General features: G+C 37.3%; 1 protein-coding gene across 1 annotated transcript; it reads right to left on the bottom strand.

The window, feature by feature from the left end:
* Window positions 1-2,879: 2,879 nt before the first annotated feature.
* Window positions 2,880-15,561, bottom strand: slc9a3.1 (solute carrier family 9 member A3, tandem duplicate 1). Its single transcript, XM_053638124.1, has 16 exons — window positions 15,098-15,561; window positions 9,202-9,504; window positions 8,933-9,093; window positions 8,769-8,847; window positions 8,481-8,658; window positions 8,039-8,259; window positions 7,673-7,875; window positions 6,428-6,517; window positions 6,251-6,321; window positions 5,972-6,101; window positions 5,686-5,840; window positions 4,394-4,511; window positions 4,129-4,302; window positions 3,452-3,503; window positions 3,246-3,332; window positions 2,880-3,145 (listed from the first exon to the last, which is right to left on the bottom strand). Exons 1-16 carry the CDS (start codon window positions 15,351-15,353, stop codon window positions 2,880-2,882), a joined length of 2,544 nt encoding a protein of 847 aa, XP_053494099.1. The 5' UTR covers window positions 15,354-15,561.
* Between the last annotated feature and the right edge of the window lie 5,616 nt (window positions 15,562-21,177).

Genomic DNA, 21,177 nt, shown 5'->3' with positions numbered 1-21,177 from the left:
ATTGTTTATTGGGAATATAATTCATAAACATGAAGTATTTTACTGTAAAATTTAATCATCAGTTTTCTTGTACCGGATAGTTTAACAAGAAGTTAATCTTCCATTGTTTTCTTAGTTAAGGACTGAAATAAAAACCATCTCAGTCAGAGTTCAGAGGAATTGTAGTTTTAATATTTAAACATGTTAAAATGTCTCCAAGTTCCAAAAACCAATGAGATGGGCTTTGAACAGCTGACTGCTCAGTATAAAATCAGTTTAAGTTTGCAAATCCCTTGAAACCTGTAGGTTTATGAGGTAACTGTGACATTTGTGAAATGTGACAAGACCGTAACACCATTAAGAGCTTATTCAGCCAATCTTGCCTTAATATGGAAGCACATCGTGTATTTGGCTGATTTCGATGACTTCAGTGCGTAGCACTGTGAAATCTCCCCTCCGTTTGAACGTACTGGTACTTCTCTGGCACTACCAGCATTTGATTTGATTTTACTTGAAAAATGAGTTTGATGAATATGGCATGTAATGTAATCCTGTGCATGTTGGGGTACATCATTCTGTAGTACACACGTTTTATCTTCTCAAGTTGCCACGGATATAGTTGCTAGGGTAAACGAGGCATTTCATGTGAGGGTGGAGAGGTTGGGTACAAACTGTGATGTAATAAGCCCCACCCCTCCTCTCCTCTCCTCTCCGTGCTGGACTAGAGATATAGATGCCTTGGCTCAAAAGCATTTTTAATTCAGAGCAGAGGTATATTTGTATATTTAAAGAATGAATCTGTGTAATGCACACCACTTATTTTTGCTAACAAAAGTCTATGAGAGATACAAGAATATAAAATAACATCAATATTAAACGATGAGTGTCTAACAATAATCAGTTAAAATGCAATAGACTGTTGACCTCCAGGTTTATTCACTCCTTTAAAATGCTGTTGTTCTTGTTTTTTGTCATGTCATTCTATGGTATTGGTGTAGTTTTAAGTGGCTATTGACATTCTTTCTTTTATATAACTTCTCTTTTTTTCTTTCTTTTCAACTTAACTATATGAACAGACTTATAAACCTACCCTTTAAAGGTCCATCCTAACAAAATGGAGATTAAAGCAGATTTGTGGAATTTGTGTAATGTTTTATCCACTATAATGAATGATTTGAACTAAACTCTAACATTATTATTATTATTATTATTTTCCACATAGAGGTGAAGAGTCACTATAAAAAGAGACTTGTCTGTGGAATGTGCCTTTCTTGATGGTGCTGATCTTAAACTAGTAAACAAAGGACAAAAAAAGAGTAGTTTTGAAATGCTCAAAGGGCACAAGCACTTGTCGACGTTGAAGCTGAGTATATACTGATTCATGATATACTGTATAATGTGTGTATTTGTTTTTAAAGAAATGTGTGTGTAACTGTCATTTTGTTTGCCAAGAACACATCCATATCCGAGATTTGCAAGTTACATCATGTCAGGACCAAACTTTCCACAAGGGTGTTTTTTGGTGATTGGGGCACATGGCATGGCATAAACAACTGCTTGCACTAGCCAGGCTGCGACTAAAGACCTCCAAGATCTAGCCTTTTTCTTTTCTTTTCTTTTCTTTTCTTTTCTTTTCTTTTTAAAATAGCAATTATATAAGCAGGTTTTGAATGATGTTTAATTGACTTCAGTCTCTAATCCAAACTATCTTGCTCAGTCTTCATTTGGAGCTGCTGACAATTCCTGCATCAGCGATCTATAAATTTAGCATCTATTCTGTATATTTTTCAGCAGATAAACTAGAGTCGCTAAAACTTTGGTCAGTGCTCAAGCTCTGTAATGCCATGTCAGTTCCTTCCTTATGATGAAGGGATTCCATGGAAAAAATAAAAGAAAAAAAATCATTGATTTGTGCTTTGGTTACAGTACATAATGCATTATGCTTTCGCTTGTCTGATAAAGGATCTGTCTGGTTTTCGAAATACACTTTTGGAGGGTCTTACCGTCTGATTCTGGGCTTTCATTGAGCCTTTTTGTTTAGTTTAGTTGTGTTTTATTGTCCTATTTAATTGTTAATATTTTAATTAAATATATATATGTATGCAGAATTTGTCTCTTTCTTAAATTCATGCAAGGGGGAAAAAAAACCCGACTAGAAAAAATCACATTTTATTATTTTTGGAAGATTTAAGTAGAGTAATATTTAGGCATAGTAAACTAAAGGACTTAAGCAATACATAAACAACTAGCATTGAGAGAGTGTTTCAGCATTAGTGAGGATTTCAGGCTTGTTGAGATATGCACTGAACAAATAACATCGAAGCTCAGAAGCTGAATCGGTACATAAGTAGAACAAGATCATAGTTTTTGTAGGGAAATTCAGAATAATTTATCGTTCACCTATTGGTGAAGAAAAGAAAGATCAAGTATATAATCATTTTACTCAAGTACAAGTGCTTTTACACAAAGTATACAGTATGCTGAAGTTAATCCATTCAATATTACTATTAAAGTATTGTATGTTTTCCCCTCCCTATATGCTGTAGGGAGTAAACCACATATCTGGACCGGATGCTATGAATATTACCTTCAAAATGACATTTCCAACATAAATGATTGACTGCAGGACTGTTAGGATATCTGAGTGTTCCTGTAACTTTCCACGGTCCAAGAAAAAAAACACACACAAGTAAAAAGTAACCATCACTGGAATGTTTCTCGGGCAAGATATTTGCATGCTATTACGAATGTCTTCATGGAGATGAGCAAGAACAAACGATTAAATATGACAGAAAGACTAACCTCTAAAGTGTATGCTGATCTTACTCGTATTCAAACGCATATCAGGGAAATGCTGATCCAACGATATGGCAAGCTAATGTTAAATACTAATATGAAGGCTAGAGATGGGAGTCATCCCTTTTAGGTGGTTCCTCAAATGGATCTTCGAGTGATCCCTCTGTGGGTGGAGCGTCTGCCATCAGAAAGGAGTCTGTTGATTGGTTACTGATCCTCAAAGGTGCCAGGCGGCGCAGGTTGTTGGGACTCCATGGTAGTTGGCGCTGTGCCCTTTGAGAAGGTGCTACGCTCGTGTCGTTCTCAGCCTCTGTTAACCACGGAGGAGGAGGAACGTCCATGTCTGGCATGAATGCTGGATTTTCTATACCTGGTACCCAAAAAGAGGGAGTATAACATTTGGGGGGAAAAATTAAGTGTCTACAGTGAAAAGATGTATGAAACAGTTCAGAATGAATGCTGTTGCTCACCTCCATTTGCGAATCGCAAGGAGGAATTGCCACCTGCAGCCCTTCCATCAGTGCTGGATGTACTGTCTACTTCTGAGAACTCGAAATCTAAACAATATATACGTAATACACCAGGGTATATGGGTGGAAAAAAACATTATTGTAATGCATACTTGTTTCAAATTTTTAGATCCAAATAATCCTAAAACACTAATAAAATGGGTTACCTTCATCTCCATATGGATGGGCTGCATTGTCTAGAGCCCTCAAATTAGACATCTGGAAACACGCACAAGATTATTATAGTACATTTACTGTCTGTATGGCCAAAAGTTTGTGGACACCTTACCATCACACCCATATGTGATTGTTGAACATATTATTCCAGATTTATTCCCACTTTTGCTGTTATAATAATCTCCACTCTTCTGGGAAGACTTTCCACTAGATTTTGGGGCGTGGCTGTGGGGATTTGTGTTCATTCAGCTACAAGAGCATTAGTGAAGTTGAGGTCAGGTACTGATGTTGGGATGTTGAGGAGGCTCCAGTTCCAGTTCATCCCAGGGGTGTTCAGTGTGGTTGAGGTCAGGACTCTTGAGTTCTTCCACCTTCTTCCAACCTTAACATACCATGTCTTCATGGAGCTCGCTTTGCGCTTAGGGAAGAGGTCTGGGGCCTCTTTGATCCCGTGAAGGGAAATTGTAATGCTACAGCATACAAACACATTCTATACAACTGTGTATTTCCAATTTTGTGGCAACAGTTTGGGGAAAAACCACATATGGGGGTTTGAAGGTAAAGCGTCCACAAACCTCTGGCCATAAAGTGTATATTGTATTGCAGACTAAGTTAAGCAGATTTCGGTCTATGGTTTTACAATCAGTTGTTCTGAAAGAGTTCTCACTTTCTGGTTTGTCTCTTTCTTGGGATGCTTTGTGATTTTCTTGGCTGGAGAGACCCCCATCTTGGCAGATTTGAATGATTCAAGGCGATTTCTCATGGTTCTCTGGAAGATCTCCTGTACCTCATCTTCACTCTGGTTGATGGTGAAGTCACTACGGCTGTACCTGTGGCGGTGCTGTGGAAAGAAATGCAGACATATTAGTGTATAGAATTGAGATTTCTGGGTAGGGGAGTGTGTATGATCCAATTTTGCATGATAGACATACATTTTTCCTGCTTCTGTACAGATGTTGCTGCAGTAAGTGGTGGGCATTGATGTCCTCGTTGACGGCTTTCGTATCTTGCTCATGAATGTTCAGAGACACAGAGGGAATGGTGTCCCGTCTGGGTGGAAATATACACCAAATGTATACATTTTGTGTTTCATTAATGATGACTTTTTCCCCAAGGTTATAAGAGACAGTTTAACCTCTGTAGGGCAACAATGAACTTATAGTGGTGTGTCTTTCATAAACAGTCCTATGTTTACTTTTATTTTTCACTCTCATTACTGGAGCTGCAGTGCATGCAGGTGACTATTTACACTCTCAGCTCTGAGGACGTGACCTTCAGAGCAATGGAAGAGAAGCTGTACTTTTCTCATGTCATATTACAGTACATTAATAAAAGAAATGAACATACACTCTAAAAATAGCTAGGCTAAAAACAAACCACATTTTGGTTCATTTGGGAAACCAGCGCGAGTTGTTTTAACCCAGAGGTGCTGACCCAGCATGTGGGGTTAAATTTATTTATTCATTTATTTTAAATCATGGCTAAGAATGACTACATTGATGGGATATAGATACTCAAGTTGTTAGTTACATATCCTACTAGCGTAAAAGAAGATTCAGGAAGGTCTTTTTCTCTACAAAAAAAGCACTCAACGAAACTAAACCAAGACAACTCAATATTACATCTTTGTATGAATATCAAACAAAGGACTAGAATTAGCTTGACTTCAGTGCTAGCCGATTATCTGAGAAATGTTCCTGAGGAAAATGATAACTAGCTAGAAGTAGCATTAATAGTTATGTATTATAGCAATTGCTAATGCTAAGTGTAAATATGATTATGTAATCTAATTAAACCTTTTTTTGAAAGTATGATACCGTATTTTCCCCTGAAATATCATTAACTAGTGTATTTTTTGCCAGTATGCTAATGCTGGCTCTCAAGACCACAAACTACATATTAGTAAAAAAAAAAAAAAAAAGTTCTTGCCTACATTAATGTCTAGTTGATACAGAAATTTGAACAATAATTACAAATGGTTCAATTAAATTATAATTTAAGTTAAATGTGGACAAAAAACTTATTTGTTATAGATTTCTACAAGTGCCTTTCGGATCCTCAACCCAACACCCTGTGTCACCCATTATCAACCCAATTTGGGTCACATTGGCCAAACAAGCTTAACAGCACTTTTTTGTGTGTATTTATTTATACTATATAGGAGAAAAGTGCTTCTCTGAGTTTACATCTGCCATACATAGTTGATAAGATCCAGTACACTTACATGATGGAGGTCACTGGCACGTTGTCACTGCCATAGTCTAACTCAGATGTGATGTCAGGCATCACTCCAGAAAACTCCAAACCAAATTTTTTCTCGAAATTAACATTAGTGCCTTCACTGTTGCGCAGGAAAGCCAGAGATCCTCGTTTTTCTCCCTGCGATAAGACAATATTCAAGTAAGACTTTTATACTTCCCCGGTGAAACTTTGCTTAATCAGCCTGTTTACGGATAGTAATATTATATCTGGGATCAAATAAACAGGTCATTTGTAATCCCAGTTCACACCTCAGTAACATAACTAACAGCATCCTCCAGGTTAAGTTTGTGGAAGATGCTGAAAAGGTAGTCTTGGTTTTTCCTGGCTTCTGGCTTCATCAAAAACCAGGTGACATACGTCCCCTCGAACCGCTTCCATCTGTAAAAACATTTATGCCAGCATATAAGACATAAACTAGTAGGGTTGTTTTTGTTTTGTTTGTTTGTTGTTGTTGTTTTTTGTTTTTTGTTTTTTTAGAAAAATGCTGCAGTGTCATGATATCAAGATCTTCATGTTCCAGCACCAACCCTCTGGTCCACCAGTTATCTCCTATGCGTCCAGTAATGTCCTCCATTGCTGCCAGAATATGTTCACATGCCTGTGGCACAAATACATGTAATAAAATTCAGTCAAGCTGGTACATGTAGAGTTTCTGAAATAGATTCTGTGTGTTTTTGTTCTCTGAGTACAATAGGTTAAGTTACCCTGTTGTTCACTTTCTCAATAAGTTTCAGTTCAGATGGAATCACCCTCTTAACTTTTAGCCATTGGACAAAAGGCTTCATAGTGAGACCCTGAGAAATCAGAAGATTATGGTGTAACAGATGCAGAAATGCCAGAAGTATGTTGGATGCCTGATCATAACCTTCATATGTGGTTCTTCCCCAAAATGTTATACATTTACATTTACATATATTCATTTAGCAGACGCTTTTATCCAAAGCGACTTACAAATGAGGAAATACAAGCAAAGCGATATAGCAAGTGGAGAACAATACAAGTAATGCTACTATACAAGATCTTTAATTGAGTTCCAGAAAAGCAAAGTGCTCAGAGTAGAGGTGTAAGAGAAAAAGTAAGTTTGTTTTGTTTTGTTTTATATTAAAGGATAATGTGGGGTTGGTGTTTTAAGGGTTAGTTATGTGCTCACAGAAGAGGTGGGTCTTTAGCTGTTTTTTGAAGATAGTGACAGATTTTGCAGTTCGGATTGCGGTTTTGAGTTCATTCCACCACTGAGGGACAGTTAGTGTGAAGGTTTTGGAAAGGGACCTTGAGCCACACTGAGTAGGCACTACTAAGTGTCGGTCATTAATCGATCGCAGATTGCGTGAGGGAACGTAAACCTCAAGGAGAGAGTTGAGGTAGGAGGGTGCTGTTCCAGACAAGGTCTTGTATGTGAGCATCAAGGCCTTGAATTTGATACGGGCGGCTACAGGAAGCCAGTGGTGGGAGATGAAGAGGGATGTGACATGGGTTCTCTTGGGCTGGTTGAAGATGAGGCGTGCTGCTGCATTCTGAATCATCTGGAGGGGTTTGATGGAGCTGTTTGGGAGGCCCGAGAGTAGTGCATTGCAGTAGTCCAGTTTTGATATGACAGAGTCTGGACCAATAGCTGTGTAGCCTGTTCGGTGAGATAGAGTTTGATTCTATTGATGTTATACAGAATGAACCTACAGGACCATGCAGTTGTAACATGAAGCACATGATTGTCTATAATGCCTTTATATGCTGTAACATTACAACTTCCTTCAATGGAACTCCAAACCTGTTCCAGCACTGCATTAGGGAGTGTTGGCAATACCATTATTGGCATGCATTTGTAATGGGATGTTGAACAAGCACATATGGGTGTAATGCTCAGGTGTCCATATAATTTTAGCCATATAGGGTATTTTGTCTACTGATGATTATACAAATGTAGAACTTGTGTAATGAAGTGACAGTTGTACCTGAAGTATGACAGTAAAGTACACCACAATGAGTGTTGTGCTGATCATCAGGTTCTTCTCTTTAATCCTGGTCTCATCCAATGAAGCTGCCAATCCATATGCCACGGCCCCACGCAGACCACCATAACTCATCACTATCTGATCAATGATCTCCATGGGAACCAGTCTAGACCGGTTTAAACACCAAGTCAAGGTAAAGACGCCTAGAGATTCAACACATAACAGAAACCAGTCAGATTCAGACATTGGAGAGAAGGGTATTAAATAAAAGGTGACGATATCATGTATAATTTGATCTGAGTTATAGACCAAGATTACTTGTTCTTTCAGATGAACCCAACATTAAATGTAACACAATAAACTCACCTATAAATCTGTAGATTATTGCAAAGAGCAGTGTAAGGAAAATGAAGCCAGTATTCCACACCCAGATGACATTATCGATGGCAGAGATACCCAAGAAGACAAAGATCATGGTCTCTGAGCCAATTGCGAATACTTTCATGGCATACCGCACTGTAGTTACAGACTTTTCATCCATGTTAGCATTCACGTATTTCTGGCAACAAACACCGAAGAAAGTGATTCTGTAAAAGGAACAAGGGAAGGCTTGTCAAAGACATGAAAAACAAGTCAAATAAGTCAAAGTGATATGCAACAACAGCCAATATTGGCTGAAATTATGCAAAGATTGTATCATCTAATGACTAAGTCCTATTATAATTGTCTGAGATACTATATTGTGACATTTGATGAAAATAAAAACATGTTGATTATATCAAAAAGATGGTGAAGCATATCTTCTTACGAAAGGATGGAAGAGAGTGAAAGCATCTCGGCTGTGAGGTAAGACAGATAGCCGAGCACAAAGATGAAACCAGCCTCAATGATCTGAACTTTCCCAGTATACTTGGTCAACAGTGAGATGATGATGGCATACGCAACACCAACCAATGAACCTCCAAATGCCACTATGAAAAATGAGACTGAGGAGAGACAAAAAAAAGGTGAAATGGGTGTAGAAAGCAAATATGATTAACTGTAGTTACACTTCCATAGCACAAGAATGTTCCGATTTTAAGGTTTATGCCCACACCTATGCCTTTGATGATTTCACCAGCATTAATCTTTGGCCCTCCCAGAGACACAAAGGCATCAAAAACGTTGTACAGCACCTGTTGAGTGAGAATGAGACTAAATTAAAATCTGCAACAAAGGTGTCACGCATTAAGCCATTATAACTTGAACGCATGGACTGACCACTGTGACGCCGTCATTGAGCAGCGACTCTCCAAACACCCAGATGAAAAGCACTTCATTCACATGCACTTCCTCGAACACAGCAATCACAGCCACTGGATCAACAGCAGCAAGCAAGCTGCCGAATAGCAGAAACTGTAACAATCCGATCTGGAGGTCACCTGATGAGCAGATATAAATGGTCAAATCATCCTTACACAGCTTACTGTATGTTACTAAATTAGTTATGGCAGATAGTGTGAGGGTTTTAAGAAAACACTCCGATATACCCATAGCTCCTCCTAGATAGCAGCCCCAGAGAGAGACCCCCACTGCAGCTGCATTCCAGACTGTCCCAATAACGGCATGCACCAGGATGGCACCCAGGTTGCTGAAGAAAAGCTTGTTGGGCATGAAGTAACCCGTGTCCAAGATGATTTGTGGCAGTAAGAAGAAGAAAAAGTTTCTTGGGGTGAGTGAAAATGTCTGTACCTTGTCTGCACCCCAGATGATACCACCCAGAATAAAACCACAGATGATCAGGAGTCCACTCTCGGGGAAAAAGCTTTTAAGCCAGGTATTCATCTGTATCACTGCAAAGAGATTGCGGAACTGATTAATTTGTAGAAATCAGTGAAGATAATTTGTACAGATTATATCACCCTTTATAAGTATCTCTTATCTCTTAAGTATTTCCAATATTAAGATTCCCTATACAAGAGAACCACATCACTTGCCAAGTAATGCACACTACCTTATTGTAGATAGGGCTGCTATGATTCTCAGCATTATGCAGAAATTTATTGAATCTTTTTTTTTAAAGGGCATGGTTTTCCATAACTGGAATGAAAACAAAATTAGTCCAAAGTGCTGTTTGAGTTATTTATATAAGCACACTGCTTTAAAGAGATGGATGTCAACTAGGTAATGTATTCAGAACTGTACAATTGATCCCTTATTAAGAATACACACAAGAGTGGATACGAATCTACATGCATGTCTACAGAAGTTCTGAGGTAAACAATAGAAACAAGTCAAGAAATAACGTCCGTTCAATCCAAGAGGGTAGAGAAATAGTCAAATACTACAAAATGTACAGTACAATACAACATAAAACAAAGGCAACCTGAGTAAACACACAATACCGTTTTTATAAAAAAAAATTTATTGAAGCAAAAAAAGTTAGCCAACACCTATCACCCATGTGAAAAACTAATTGCCCTCTTAAAGTTAAAATCTGGTTGTGCCATCTTTAGCAGCAATAACTTCAATCAAACGCTTCCAATAACCACAGATCAGTCTTTCACTTACTCCTATGCTTTGGATCATCTTGCTGCATAATCCAGTTGAACTTGAGTTTCAACTTACAGACTGAAGACCAGACATTCTCCTTTAGGATTTTATGGTAGAGAGCAGAATTCATGTTTCCCTCAACTGCAAGTCACTCAGGCCCTGAAGCAGCAAAGCATACCCATACCATCACACTTCCACCACCATGCTTGACCATATGTATGATGGTCTTTTTGTGGAATTCTGTGTTGGGTTTACTCCAGATGTAATGGGACCCCTGTCTTCCAAACTCATCAGTCCACAGAACATTCTTCCAAAAGGGTTGAGGATCATCAAGGTGTGTTTTGCAAAATTCAGACGAGCCTTAATGTTCTTCTGAGTTAGCAGTGGTTTTAACCTCACCAATCTTCCATGGATGCCATGTCTTTCTGATAGTAGTGTCATGAACATGACCTTTATTGATGCAAGAGAGGCCTGTAGGTCATTTGATGTTGTCTTTGGCTCTTTTGTGACTTGCTGAATGAGTTGTTTCTGTGCTTTTGGAGGAATTTTGGAAGGTCGGCCAATTCTGGGAATGTCCACTACTGTGCTGAGTTTTTCCATTTGGAGATAATATATATATATATATATATATATATATATATATATATATATATATATATATATATATATATAATTTGTTTCTTCTACTTTCACAAAGTTGTTAAACATAAATTAACCCAAGATACTTGGTCCCCAAAAAAGGAAGCGTGATTCAGTCTGGGGAGAGGTCTGAAAGAATGGAGACACAAAGTGGAACTATCCATTCCAGCACATAGGAGAGGGAGATGATAATCTCTTCAGAGCTCTGGAATCAAGTAGACCATATTCCAGATTTCGGTTCTGTCTACATTTTTAACCTTTAACCATTATACAGCAACCTTTCAGCCTTTTAATGTTTTCACACTTAACTTTTCAACTTTTTAACATTTTAAAATCAGTGAAAGAAAAACATTGTAATATCTTTTAACTCTTTTAGCAGGTTTAGCAACGCCTGTCAAGTCAACATCAAAGTTCATCCATGAACTTTAACTTTCTGGTTGATCATTGATACCTTTTTTTAACTAACAACAAAAGACATTGTGGGACTTTATTTGAGTTTTATTCAATTTGTAGTGAGGACACATAGCGTTCGTGAGCAGCCATGTTGACCTCCTCAGTGAGGAACGGCACGCTGTATGGCCTCGCGGGCATGCAAATGTGTATCAGGATACCGCAAGTGCGTCATGTAGGACAGGGCATACATTTTTTTGCTTGCTTGTGGTCTCAAAATTGGATTGTGATGTTAATAATTACATCATATTTTTCCTACACACCCAAACAGAAGTGTGACTGTGTAATTTCAGTGGATTTCTATAGAGATCACATTTCACTGAAATGGGCTCGGGGGGAAAAAAAGATGTGCATTTACGTAGAAGATGTATAAATAAACCGATTGTTAAAACAGAATTGTAACAGTCTCTGACCAAGTCTCATGAGAAACGAAACAAAAAAAAAATCTTTAAATACATATGTGGTGTCAAATGGTCTGAATGAAGCTGTCCCTGCTAAAAAAAAATAAAATAAATAAATAAAAATAAAAAATAATAGAAACGCTCATAGAATTTTTTATGCTTTTAATGGTTTTAATGGGAATTGTATTGGTTTTAATGGAAACTGTAGTGGTCCCTGTGGGTCTCTAGTGGTAATTTGTTGCCTTCTATTGGTGGCATGTTTTGTCTAGTGAATACCAGTAAGGATCTATGTCTTTAATGTGTAATGGAAACCATTTGATAATGGTTGTAATGATTAACAGCTGATGATTGTAATGGTATTGTAGTGAAAAACTTTAGAATTTCTGTGATGGTTTTTAGTAGGGATAACAGCCCATAGACATTTCCTCAGAGATGGGCACTAGTGGTAGGTTCAGTGCAGAGTTTCAGAATTACTTCATTATTTAATAAAAACATACACTTTATGCGATATATATACACTTATTTGTATTGTATTTCTACATACCAGAAATCTTTGCCACTCCAGCAACAAGAATCCACAGTACTACCAGGTAAGGAGTCTCCACATGGCCCCATCTTTCTGCCACTACATTGAGATTTGTTAAGTTTGTCTCTCTGTGATTATGCATCGCCTCACCAGACTGTCCTCCAGCCACTGGGGTAGTTGCACATATCAGAAATGCAACCCCCAGAAAATAGAGACAGGTCAAGCGAAGCATTGTGTCGGGTCACAGGTTCTTTCTGCCTTTTCCACACTTGCAGCACGGTTATTCAGTAGCTATGTCTAGTCCAGAGGTGCCCATGAAAGTAGCCTTCTCTCTCTCTCTCTCTCTCTCTCTGACACACACACACACACACACACACAGAGACTCTTCTACACTTCTTTTGGCCCTGGTCAGCACTGGTGCAATAGCCTAAGGGTAGAGTTCTTGAGAAATCCACTCACACCCTTTTAAACTGACCTTGATGGACTGTAGAGAGCTAAAAAAAAAAAAAAAAAAAAAAATCCTCCTCCTCATTGGACACAGAGCTATGTGAGACGTTTATGAAACATTTTAAGTATTCAAGTACCGTAAAAAAAAAAAAAAAAAAAAAAGCAGGGGTTCGCAAACTTCTCAAACTGCTAAAAAAACAACAACAATAAAACAACAGAACAAACAAAACAAAGAAAACCAAAAAATCCATATAGATTTATTTTATGAACATAATCTAACTATTATGCATATTAGCTGAATGTGCACAATAATACAGTATTTATGGCTATTTATTAAGGATTTTAAAAAAATATTTCTATTAAATATATTAAGTTGATATTTTCATGAGATTCAAGTTGACATTATTTAAAGGACTGCCTGTTTCTCAGTTCTTCAGGTATGGATTAAGACCTGTTCAATTAAAAACGTGACCTCTAATATCAGTGATTCATAACTATAAGAACTCATTAATACATATTATAACTTTCATAGTGGTGAGTTGTGATTTGCAGCACCGGAACAAATATCACATACACACACACACACACACACAAACACACACGCACATCCTGGCTATCTTAAATAGGATCATTGCCATTTTAATGCTTTTGAACATTTTTATTTTATATCATTAACACATTAAGGAACACGTTGTGTGTGAATGTTCGAGCTTATTTATCATTCACTATGTCCTACTGTAAGCAGTGAGCTTATGCCATTTTTTGTTGGTAATATAGATATCAGAATGTATAATATTTAGTAATGCAAATCAGTCATTTGAAATGTTATAGCAACATAATCAGCTAAATATTCAATATGAAAAAAATGTCATTCCTTATTTAATATTATATGATAACAAATATCTATCGAAAAATCTCACCGTTCAGCTACTACTTAAACAATAATATGAGTTACGTGACAGGATGTTAATGATTTATGGCTGATTTCATTTTTCTCCTGAAATGTGTACACAGTCCTAGCTAAGTGTTGGACAGACTGTACTAAATGACTGTCACACTGAAGATGGTATGTTTGGTATTTGGTATTGGTAAAAAAAAATAAAAACTCCAAACATACCAATTTCGATACAAAATATGTTCGTTTTTTGAACCACATATTCCGAGTGGATACTTTGTCTTAAATGCACAACTGAGAACGGTAAGCGTCATTATCCTTCTCTCTGCGAGCAGTTGGTGATTTGTTTCATTTTATTTTATTCGGCATGCATGTCGCATATCCCACCTGCAAACTGCACAAAGGGAACGACCTTGAAGTCGACAGTTTTGTTACTAATCTCGAATGATTCAACAAGCTTTCCTTAACACTCATGTCCTCTGCAGGAACTTAATTGTAATGATTGACACGAGTCTTTCCAAACGTCTGTTAGTGAGCCTTCCGGTGTGAAGAGTGACAGAGTTTAGTATGATGTTATAGTGTTTCCTTTCAGTTCGAAACAGATTTAAGGTTGTTCATACACTGAAATGGATTTGTGCTGTATATTAGACTGTATATTTAATGCTGAGACAGCACAGTCTTCCCCTGTGTTATAAAAAATACAGCACTGGAATGGTATTAAATCAAAAGCAGACATTATTATGTATGACTCGTGTCAATCATTACAAACAAAGTTTATACAACAGAAGTCAAATGTTTCTTTCTTGTCGAGTATTGCCAAGTTCTACAAGTGTTATATTCAGGGATTTGTGTGTGTCTGACTTTTTTACTCTCTCTAACCAAAAGTACACTGAATTAAATACAGCAGGAGCGGGGCTGCTGAAGCCAACGTCACATACCGTAGCATCTCACAGCTTCAAGGACACACAATTACACAAGTGAGCCATTAGTTATTTAAAGCATCCATTATTAACCCAGACTCTTTCCATACACTGGTAGTGAGAGTGGCACTGAGAAGAAGAAAACAAAATCACCGCAGACAAGTGATATTTCCCGAAATGCTTTGTGTGCACTGGGTTATTAAATATACAAACGGCCTGCAGGGCATGGTTAAAAGAAATAAACACACACACACACACACACACACACACACACACACACACACACACACACACAAAACAGAGTGCTTAACTCTGTTCAATTGGTGTTAAATTTGCAGTGACTTTCTAAAGCGAGAGTTGTTAATGAGTACAAACTTATCTAGTGATACCTTATTTAGTGATTTAGTCCCCCAGTCCTAACACAACACCCATAACTATGTTAAACCTGCAGAATGCATCCAAAACTAAGAACGTTATGAAAAGAAAGTATGAAAAGATCTCCCTCTGTGGAGGCAATGCCATCTCTATGTCTCCATGTCGTCATATTTCTCTCAATAAAGTAAACCTCACATCAGTCCTATCATTAGCCAAAGCAGGATGTCAGTGTTGGCATACCAAGTTTGCAAAGCCAGCAGACAAAGATCCATAGGGCCACCAGGTACGGGGTTTCCACATGGTGCCATTTCCATGTGACGACCGGCAGTGTCATGATGGTCGTAGCAGAAGCGTTGGCGGTAGTTTCTGACCCTGTGCTACTGCTGGATGAGCTGCTGCTGCTGCTACTGCTGCTCCTTAACAGGTCAGCCCAGCATGAAGAACTGAATATTAATAGTACGACGACGAAAAAGCTTAGCCTGGGTAAAAGTGCCATATTGGACAGGTTTCACTGTTTTAGTCCTGCGTTTTTTTTTCACCTGCTTGTCCTCTCTGACCTTGGAAGTCTTTTCTCCTGTAAACGTTGAGACTATTCTTACATATTTCTTCTTACTTAGCCCTAGACTCAGTCTCTTTCTATATTTCTCTAACACACTTTTGTCAGTCTGCAGCATGTATATATCACCTGCCTCTATCCCTTCTTTAGGCATTGCTCCTCCTCTGGCTCAATAGTGACTCAGTAATGGTTAGGATCCAGCCACACCCTCTTGACTCACCTGTATTAATAAGAACCAGTAGCCACCATGAAACAGGATCAAGTTCAGAAACGATTGCTGTCCAACTCCAGTGCTTATCAGTTGAGACAAGTCATTTTTCTTCACTAATATTACTGTAGCAGACTACTGTTTTCTCTCAAACATCTTCCCGAAAATGTGTATAGGAAGAAATGTGCAAACCAACACACAGTCAGGGAACTGTACAGTTTTAAGGTGTCAACAATGTAAATGTATAATCAAAGCATCAATAGTGGGCCTTAAGAGCCGATTTAAGCTTATGTATCCTAATGATGTCCTTCTACATCTGTGCTACTCTCTAGATCTAAACCATATCATTGCAGAATCCATAATGATGGGTTCTGTTCAGACAGTTTGTAGTGACGATGAAGGATTGTATTCTAATTAAATTCTAGGGATTATGCTAAAAGTCAGTTTGGGAAATCAACTTACCATAAATGTTTCAATCTTACATCAAACATACAGTCAACCAACCAAATCTCAATTTTACAAGGCAAAGCTGAAGTTTACAAGGTGGTTACCTGGTTTAAATACTAGCTGCGTTTACATGGACAACAATGACTACGTTTACATGGACAGTAATAATCTAATTATTGACCTTAATCTAAGTAAGGTAATAATGTGATTAAGGTGTTTACATGAGTCGCTTTTAGAATACTCCTGTCATGTACCCATTTTACATGTTATTGATCATAATTAGATTAAGAGCCCGCGTCATTACGTCACTGCGCCACGCCGTCCGACATCCCTCCAGAATTTCACGTATCAACATACAGTTCGTCTTCGTTATGGTACCGTATACAGTTTTGGGTGTTTTTATTTAAATTTTTACAAACGCTTCAAGTGCGGTTAATTATTTGTCATGCTATACGTGCAAATAGACAACTGCTTGAAGCCGTAGGCTGCGTCTCAAATCGTATACTTATCTACTGTATAGTAGCCGAGATGCGTGTATTTTCCCCACTACAGGCCTATAGTAAGCAAGTATGCAGTTTGGGACACAGCCGAACTCTCTTGTTCGCCGTAAAACGTAAAACTGCCGTGTGTGATCGTGTCCTGTCGCAAAATGCGGTGAAAACGCTCACACGACGTTCATAATGTGATTAAGGTGTTTACATGTCTGTAATGCACGTCCATAATACGATTAAAACAGGAGTAATCCACCTGTCTTAATTCGATTAGAGCTTAATTAGATTATGACCATAATTAGATTAAGGTTGCTGTTTACATGGTAGTTTCTTAATCAAATTATGGTCTTAATTAGATTAAGAGTGGATTATTGTTGTCCATGTAAACACAGTCAATAATCCACTCTTAATCCGATTAAGACCATACTCTAATTAAGAAACTACCATGTAAACAGCAATTTTTACTTACCTTAATCTAATTAAGGTCATACTCGAACAGTGGCAAAATCAAACACACTTTTCTTGTCTTTTCTTTTCTTTGTTTGATTATCTAGTAACAAGGTGATTCATTTTACTTGCTCTGCTTCTGATAGAAATTCTGTGTGGAGAATAAACACAGGTAGAATTGGACAGAGGAAGACAAAAAGCTGAGAAGGAGTCACCGATCAAATCTGGATTGACCGTGCAGTAAAATGGACAAAGAAGTCTTTTATCTTTGGGGGTTTTCTTTTTTTAATGTGTCCAAATGAATTTGTTTATTTTTAAAAAGTGGATATCTTTAAGAACATGAATAATGTACACTTATAAGATATGTAAATAATGTTTTTGCATGGAAGATGGACAAGAAATGTACAGGATGGCTTAAATATCAAAATCAGGTAGCTTTGATTTCAAGATGAGACTAGATCATCTGGACTAGAGCTCACATTTCTTGCCTTTTATTTCCCCTCTGTAATTAGCATTTGTGTTTGGTTTGTGACCTCTAGTTTGACTAATTCATTTCTGCCTTTGTTTTCTCTTAGTAATTCTGTATATTTTGCTCATTTGTTTGTTGAATCTGTCTCGTGTGTTATGCTCTATTGTAATACAGATAAAGCCCTGGGTTTTAATCAGCCTCCGAAGCCATCCCGTGGTGTGCTATATCCACCTCACGCCCATCTCGTTTTTAACCCAATAATGAAGCCATCTTCATCTTGTTTACAATGTACCTTCTCATATCCCATCTTGCCTCTTCATTTATTCTTTTATTCCAGTTACCTGATATCTCATGCTGTACTGAGACAACTCTGAGGTCTAATGTTGTCAATAACTAGGCATTATACATTATGTGCTTTGGAATCACTGAGGATATTCCAAATGCAAACAGAGTAGTGTGATGATGCAGGATTTCTCTTTATAAAACACACTATGTTTGAGTATAGACCACAATTTAGGACTAAGGCTCCTGCAAGTAGTTATAAATGACCTTGTATTTCACAGTAAATTGCATTAGTGACCATCTTGATCCTATTATTATTATTGTTATTTTTATTACTATTATTTTCATTGTGCCTAATGAGGTACAATTGCATGAGCAAAATCCATCTCATGTACACAGTTTCAGGCAGTGCATCATTACAGATTTATTACTCGTACTTGCAGACCTTATCTTGACATAATTTGGCAAATTGGCAAAATATCAATACTTTAATCACACCTGATTTTCTCTGGGAATTTTCTCAAGATGAGTAATTCCAAAATAGTGGCCACATCCCAGGATACAACATTTCATAAATCTGTTGAAACAACAGGTTTGGAAGAACCTGACTGCTCACAACAGATAGCTAAAAATCTTCATGTATTTCCATTTTGCAAGAATGAAACAGGTTTAAAATTTTAAACTAAACCCAGTTTTGTTAAACTATTGCAATAGCAAATAATTTAGGAACTGTTGCTTCTAAGGTTGTTATAACATTAGTTAAATCATTCTTTTACTAAATATTAGAGATGGATCTCAAGCAAAAAATTGATACCAGTATAATCAGATTTGGAAAAGGAATTGATTTTTGGAATTGGAAATGTTTGCATATAAAGAGACTTCACTTTTAGGATTGATTTGATTATATTTATACTTTGTTATATTTATTATACAGGGTGTCCCAAAAGTCTCCATACATAGGGGACTATGTTTGCCAGCACCATCTCGGTTGTGCCTTCATCAGTGGATGTTCGTGTCCTGGATGTCCACTTCTTTACGGTCGGTCCACAACACTTCCAGTCTTTTTGAATTTGTTTATAAGTTTGGTGACAGTGTCATGTGTGTGATATGCTTGCCATGTTTCCTGTTAAAGTCCTTCACAACCTTGTGACATCCTAATGATCCAGCCATGAGAAATATTTCAATACGTTCTTGTGTCAAAGGCATTTTTAAAGGCTGTCTAAACAAAATATATATAATTTTTATTTTATTTTTTTTTAAGTATGAAACATTTTGGAAGACATTTTGCTAATTCATTTCTCAAATTGTAGTAAAATGTTTGGTGTTGATATACAATAATTATTCCTGCATGTCATTCAGTATCACTTGGGAGTTGAGAATTCTTCATGGTGGTCCAAGATTTAGCATAAACTATTGGTGGAAAAAGGGATTATTCCTTAAGTAAGTGGCCTGAGTGAAGACTGAGACTGACACCAAGAACAACTGTCTATGTAAAAGCCCTGATCATGCGTCTTAGTAATTAACCTATAAACAAGACCACAAGATTTCGAAACAGACCTGTAAGTATGAATCGTGATTTCCCAAGTCCAGTATGAAACTCTCTTCCTGATACCATGACCTTCTGTCATTTTATCCAAGTTTGGAAGGTGGACTTACTGTGAATTTACTGTTTTGCCTTCACTGCAACCTGGTGAGCCATGCTAACCACTTGAAGATCAGTTCAGCGAATGGGTATTTACAGTAACGCTAGTGGAAAAAGAATGGCTTTTTACAGCTAAGTAGAAAACTCAGTCTCTGAGTGTGTATGCAACTTTATTTTTAAAAATGTATATATATGTAGGGAATGACAAATCCTAACAGTGAATTATGCACATGCACGCAAATACGCACCATCATCATCTCAAGGCTGTCCATGACATTGTTTATTTTGATGTAGCCACTAATGATACATGTAGTACGCTGCTTAACTGCTTACACAACAGTGTATGTTGTGTCAATGTTCTTGTTGCAGGTGTGGGTGGAACATAATATTCATCTGTAACATGAGGCCTATAATCTTTTTCCTCAATCAATCATTTTTCACTCCCTTGATTTCATTGTTCTGTATTCAAAGGTGGATAGAGTATTATATGAAACTGAGATGTATTCATATAAATACAAATACACCTAGATGAGCCCAAGAGAAACTGCCCACGCAAATGAGAATAATGACTTCCTGAAACAACTGTTTTATGTTTCATATATATGCACTGCCCCACAACATTAATTTTATACTTCAAGGGAACCTAGAGGTCACTAAGTCATTATATTTTTCATTATTGTCATTCAGAAAGATTGGCTCATTGTTACTGTGGAGTGTTTTCACAAGGAAGATTGAACAAACTATTATCTGATTTGTTAGACCTATTGAACCGACTCCCATTGATGGTTGAACTAACAGTGAAAAAATAAATCACGTATGTGAAGTAGAATTAGGGACATGGGAAAATTCAGACATTTGCTAATTAACTTCCTACGGCCAGCCGAGTATGCTAAGCTCTACTGACATTTTAACTTGTGTTTTTCTGTGGATCTCTAGGTGGATTTGTTGTCTCTAGAAGAAAGGATTCACTATGCTTAATATACCACCAAGGCAAATAGCAACACATCCTCCTACTACAACAATAATACAAGTATAATACTTGTGTTTGGACTAGATAATCCTGGATGACACAATCAACAATCAGTCTGTCTAAGAATTCTGAGTGTTGCAAGACTGTGATTTGTCAAACATGATTTTTTAAAATCACTTCCTTTGATTGAACATACTACTGTATAAAGCAAAAGCCTTCTGCACTCGATTTTGAAACACTTTGTCTCATACATTATATTTAGGGTTTCTACTTTTCTACTTATTGAACAGTTAATAATTTCAGTTTGATACAATAGACTCTGATGCTCATACTCATGTTCCTGTTAACACTATTAGCACTTTTTGACTCTATAGTATGCAGTTATAGGAGAGAAATCACACTATCCAGATGAGGATGGGTTCCCTTTTGAGTTCTCTCCAGGTTTCTTCCTTATGTCTTGACCCTAAAAGTGGAACTGTGAGCAATCTTGAGCATTACATTTGGACTTATGTTCTAAGTCTGAGAACCACGAATGTGCAAAATGTTTATATATCTACATGTACCTTGTAATGTGCTCTAGATATAAATTTTTGTTCCAAGGAGCTAGGACCATCCTGACCCGAGATATCGGGGTTTCTGTAAACAGCTGTATAACCAAACTTTGTTGTGTGCCAAAGGCAGAAAGATAGCCATCATAGTTAAATCAAGTAAAATGAAAAAAAAAAAAATGGTGGTTTGGCAATGCCAATACATAGTGGTAATCACCCAAAAAACATTACTGATCCATTTATAAATTTCAAATTTATAT

The sequence above is a fragment of the Ictalurus furcatus genome, chromosome 12 (assembly GCF_023375685.1).
Source record: "Ictalurus furcatus strain D&B chromosome 12, Billie_1.0, whole genome shotgun sequence".
Classification (NCBI taxonomy): domain Eukaryota; kingdom Metazoa; phylum Chordata; class Actinopteri; order Siluriformes; family Ictaluridae; genus Ictalurus; species Ictalurus furcatus.
The sequence above is the reverse complement of the archived record's forward strand: the minus strand, read 5'-3'. Positions and strand labels throughout refer to the sequence as shown.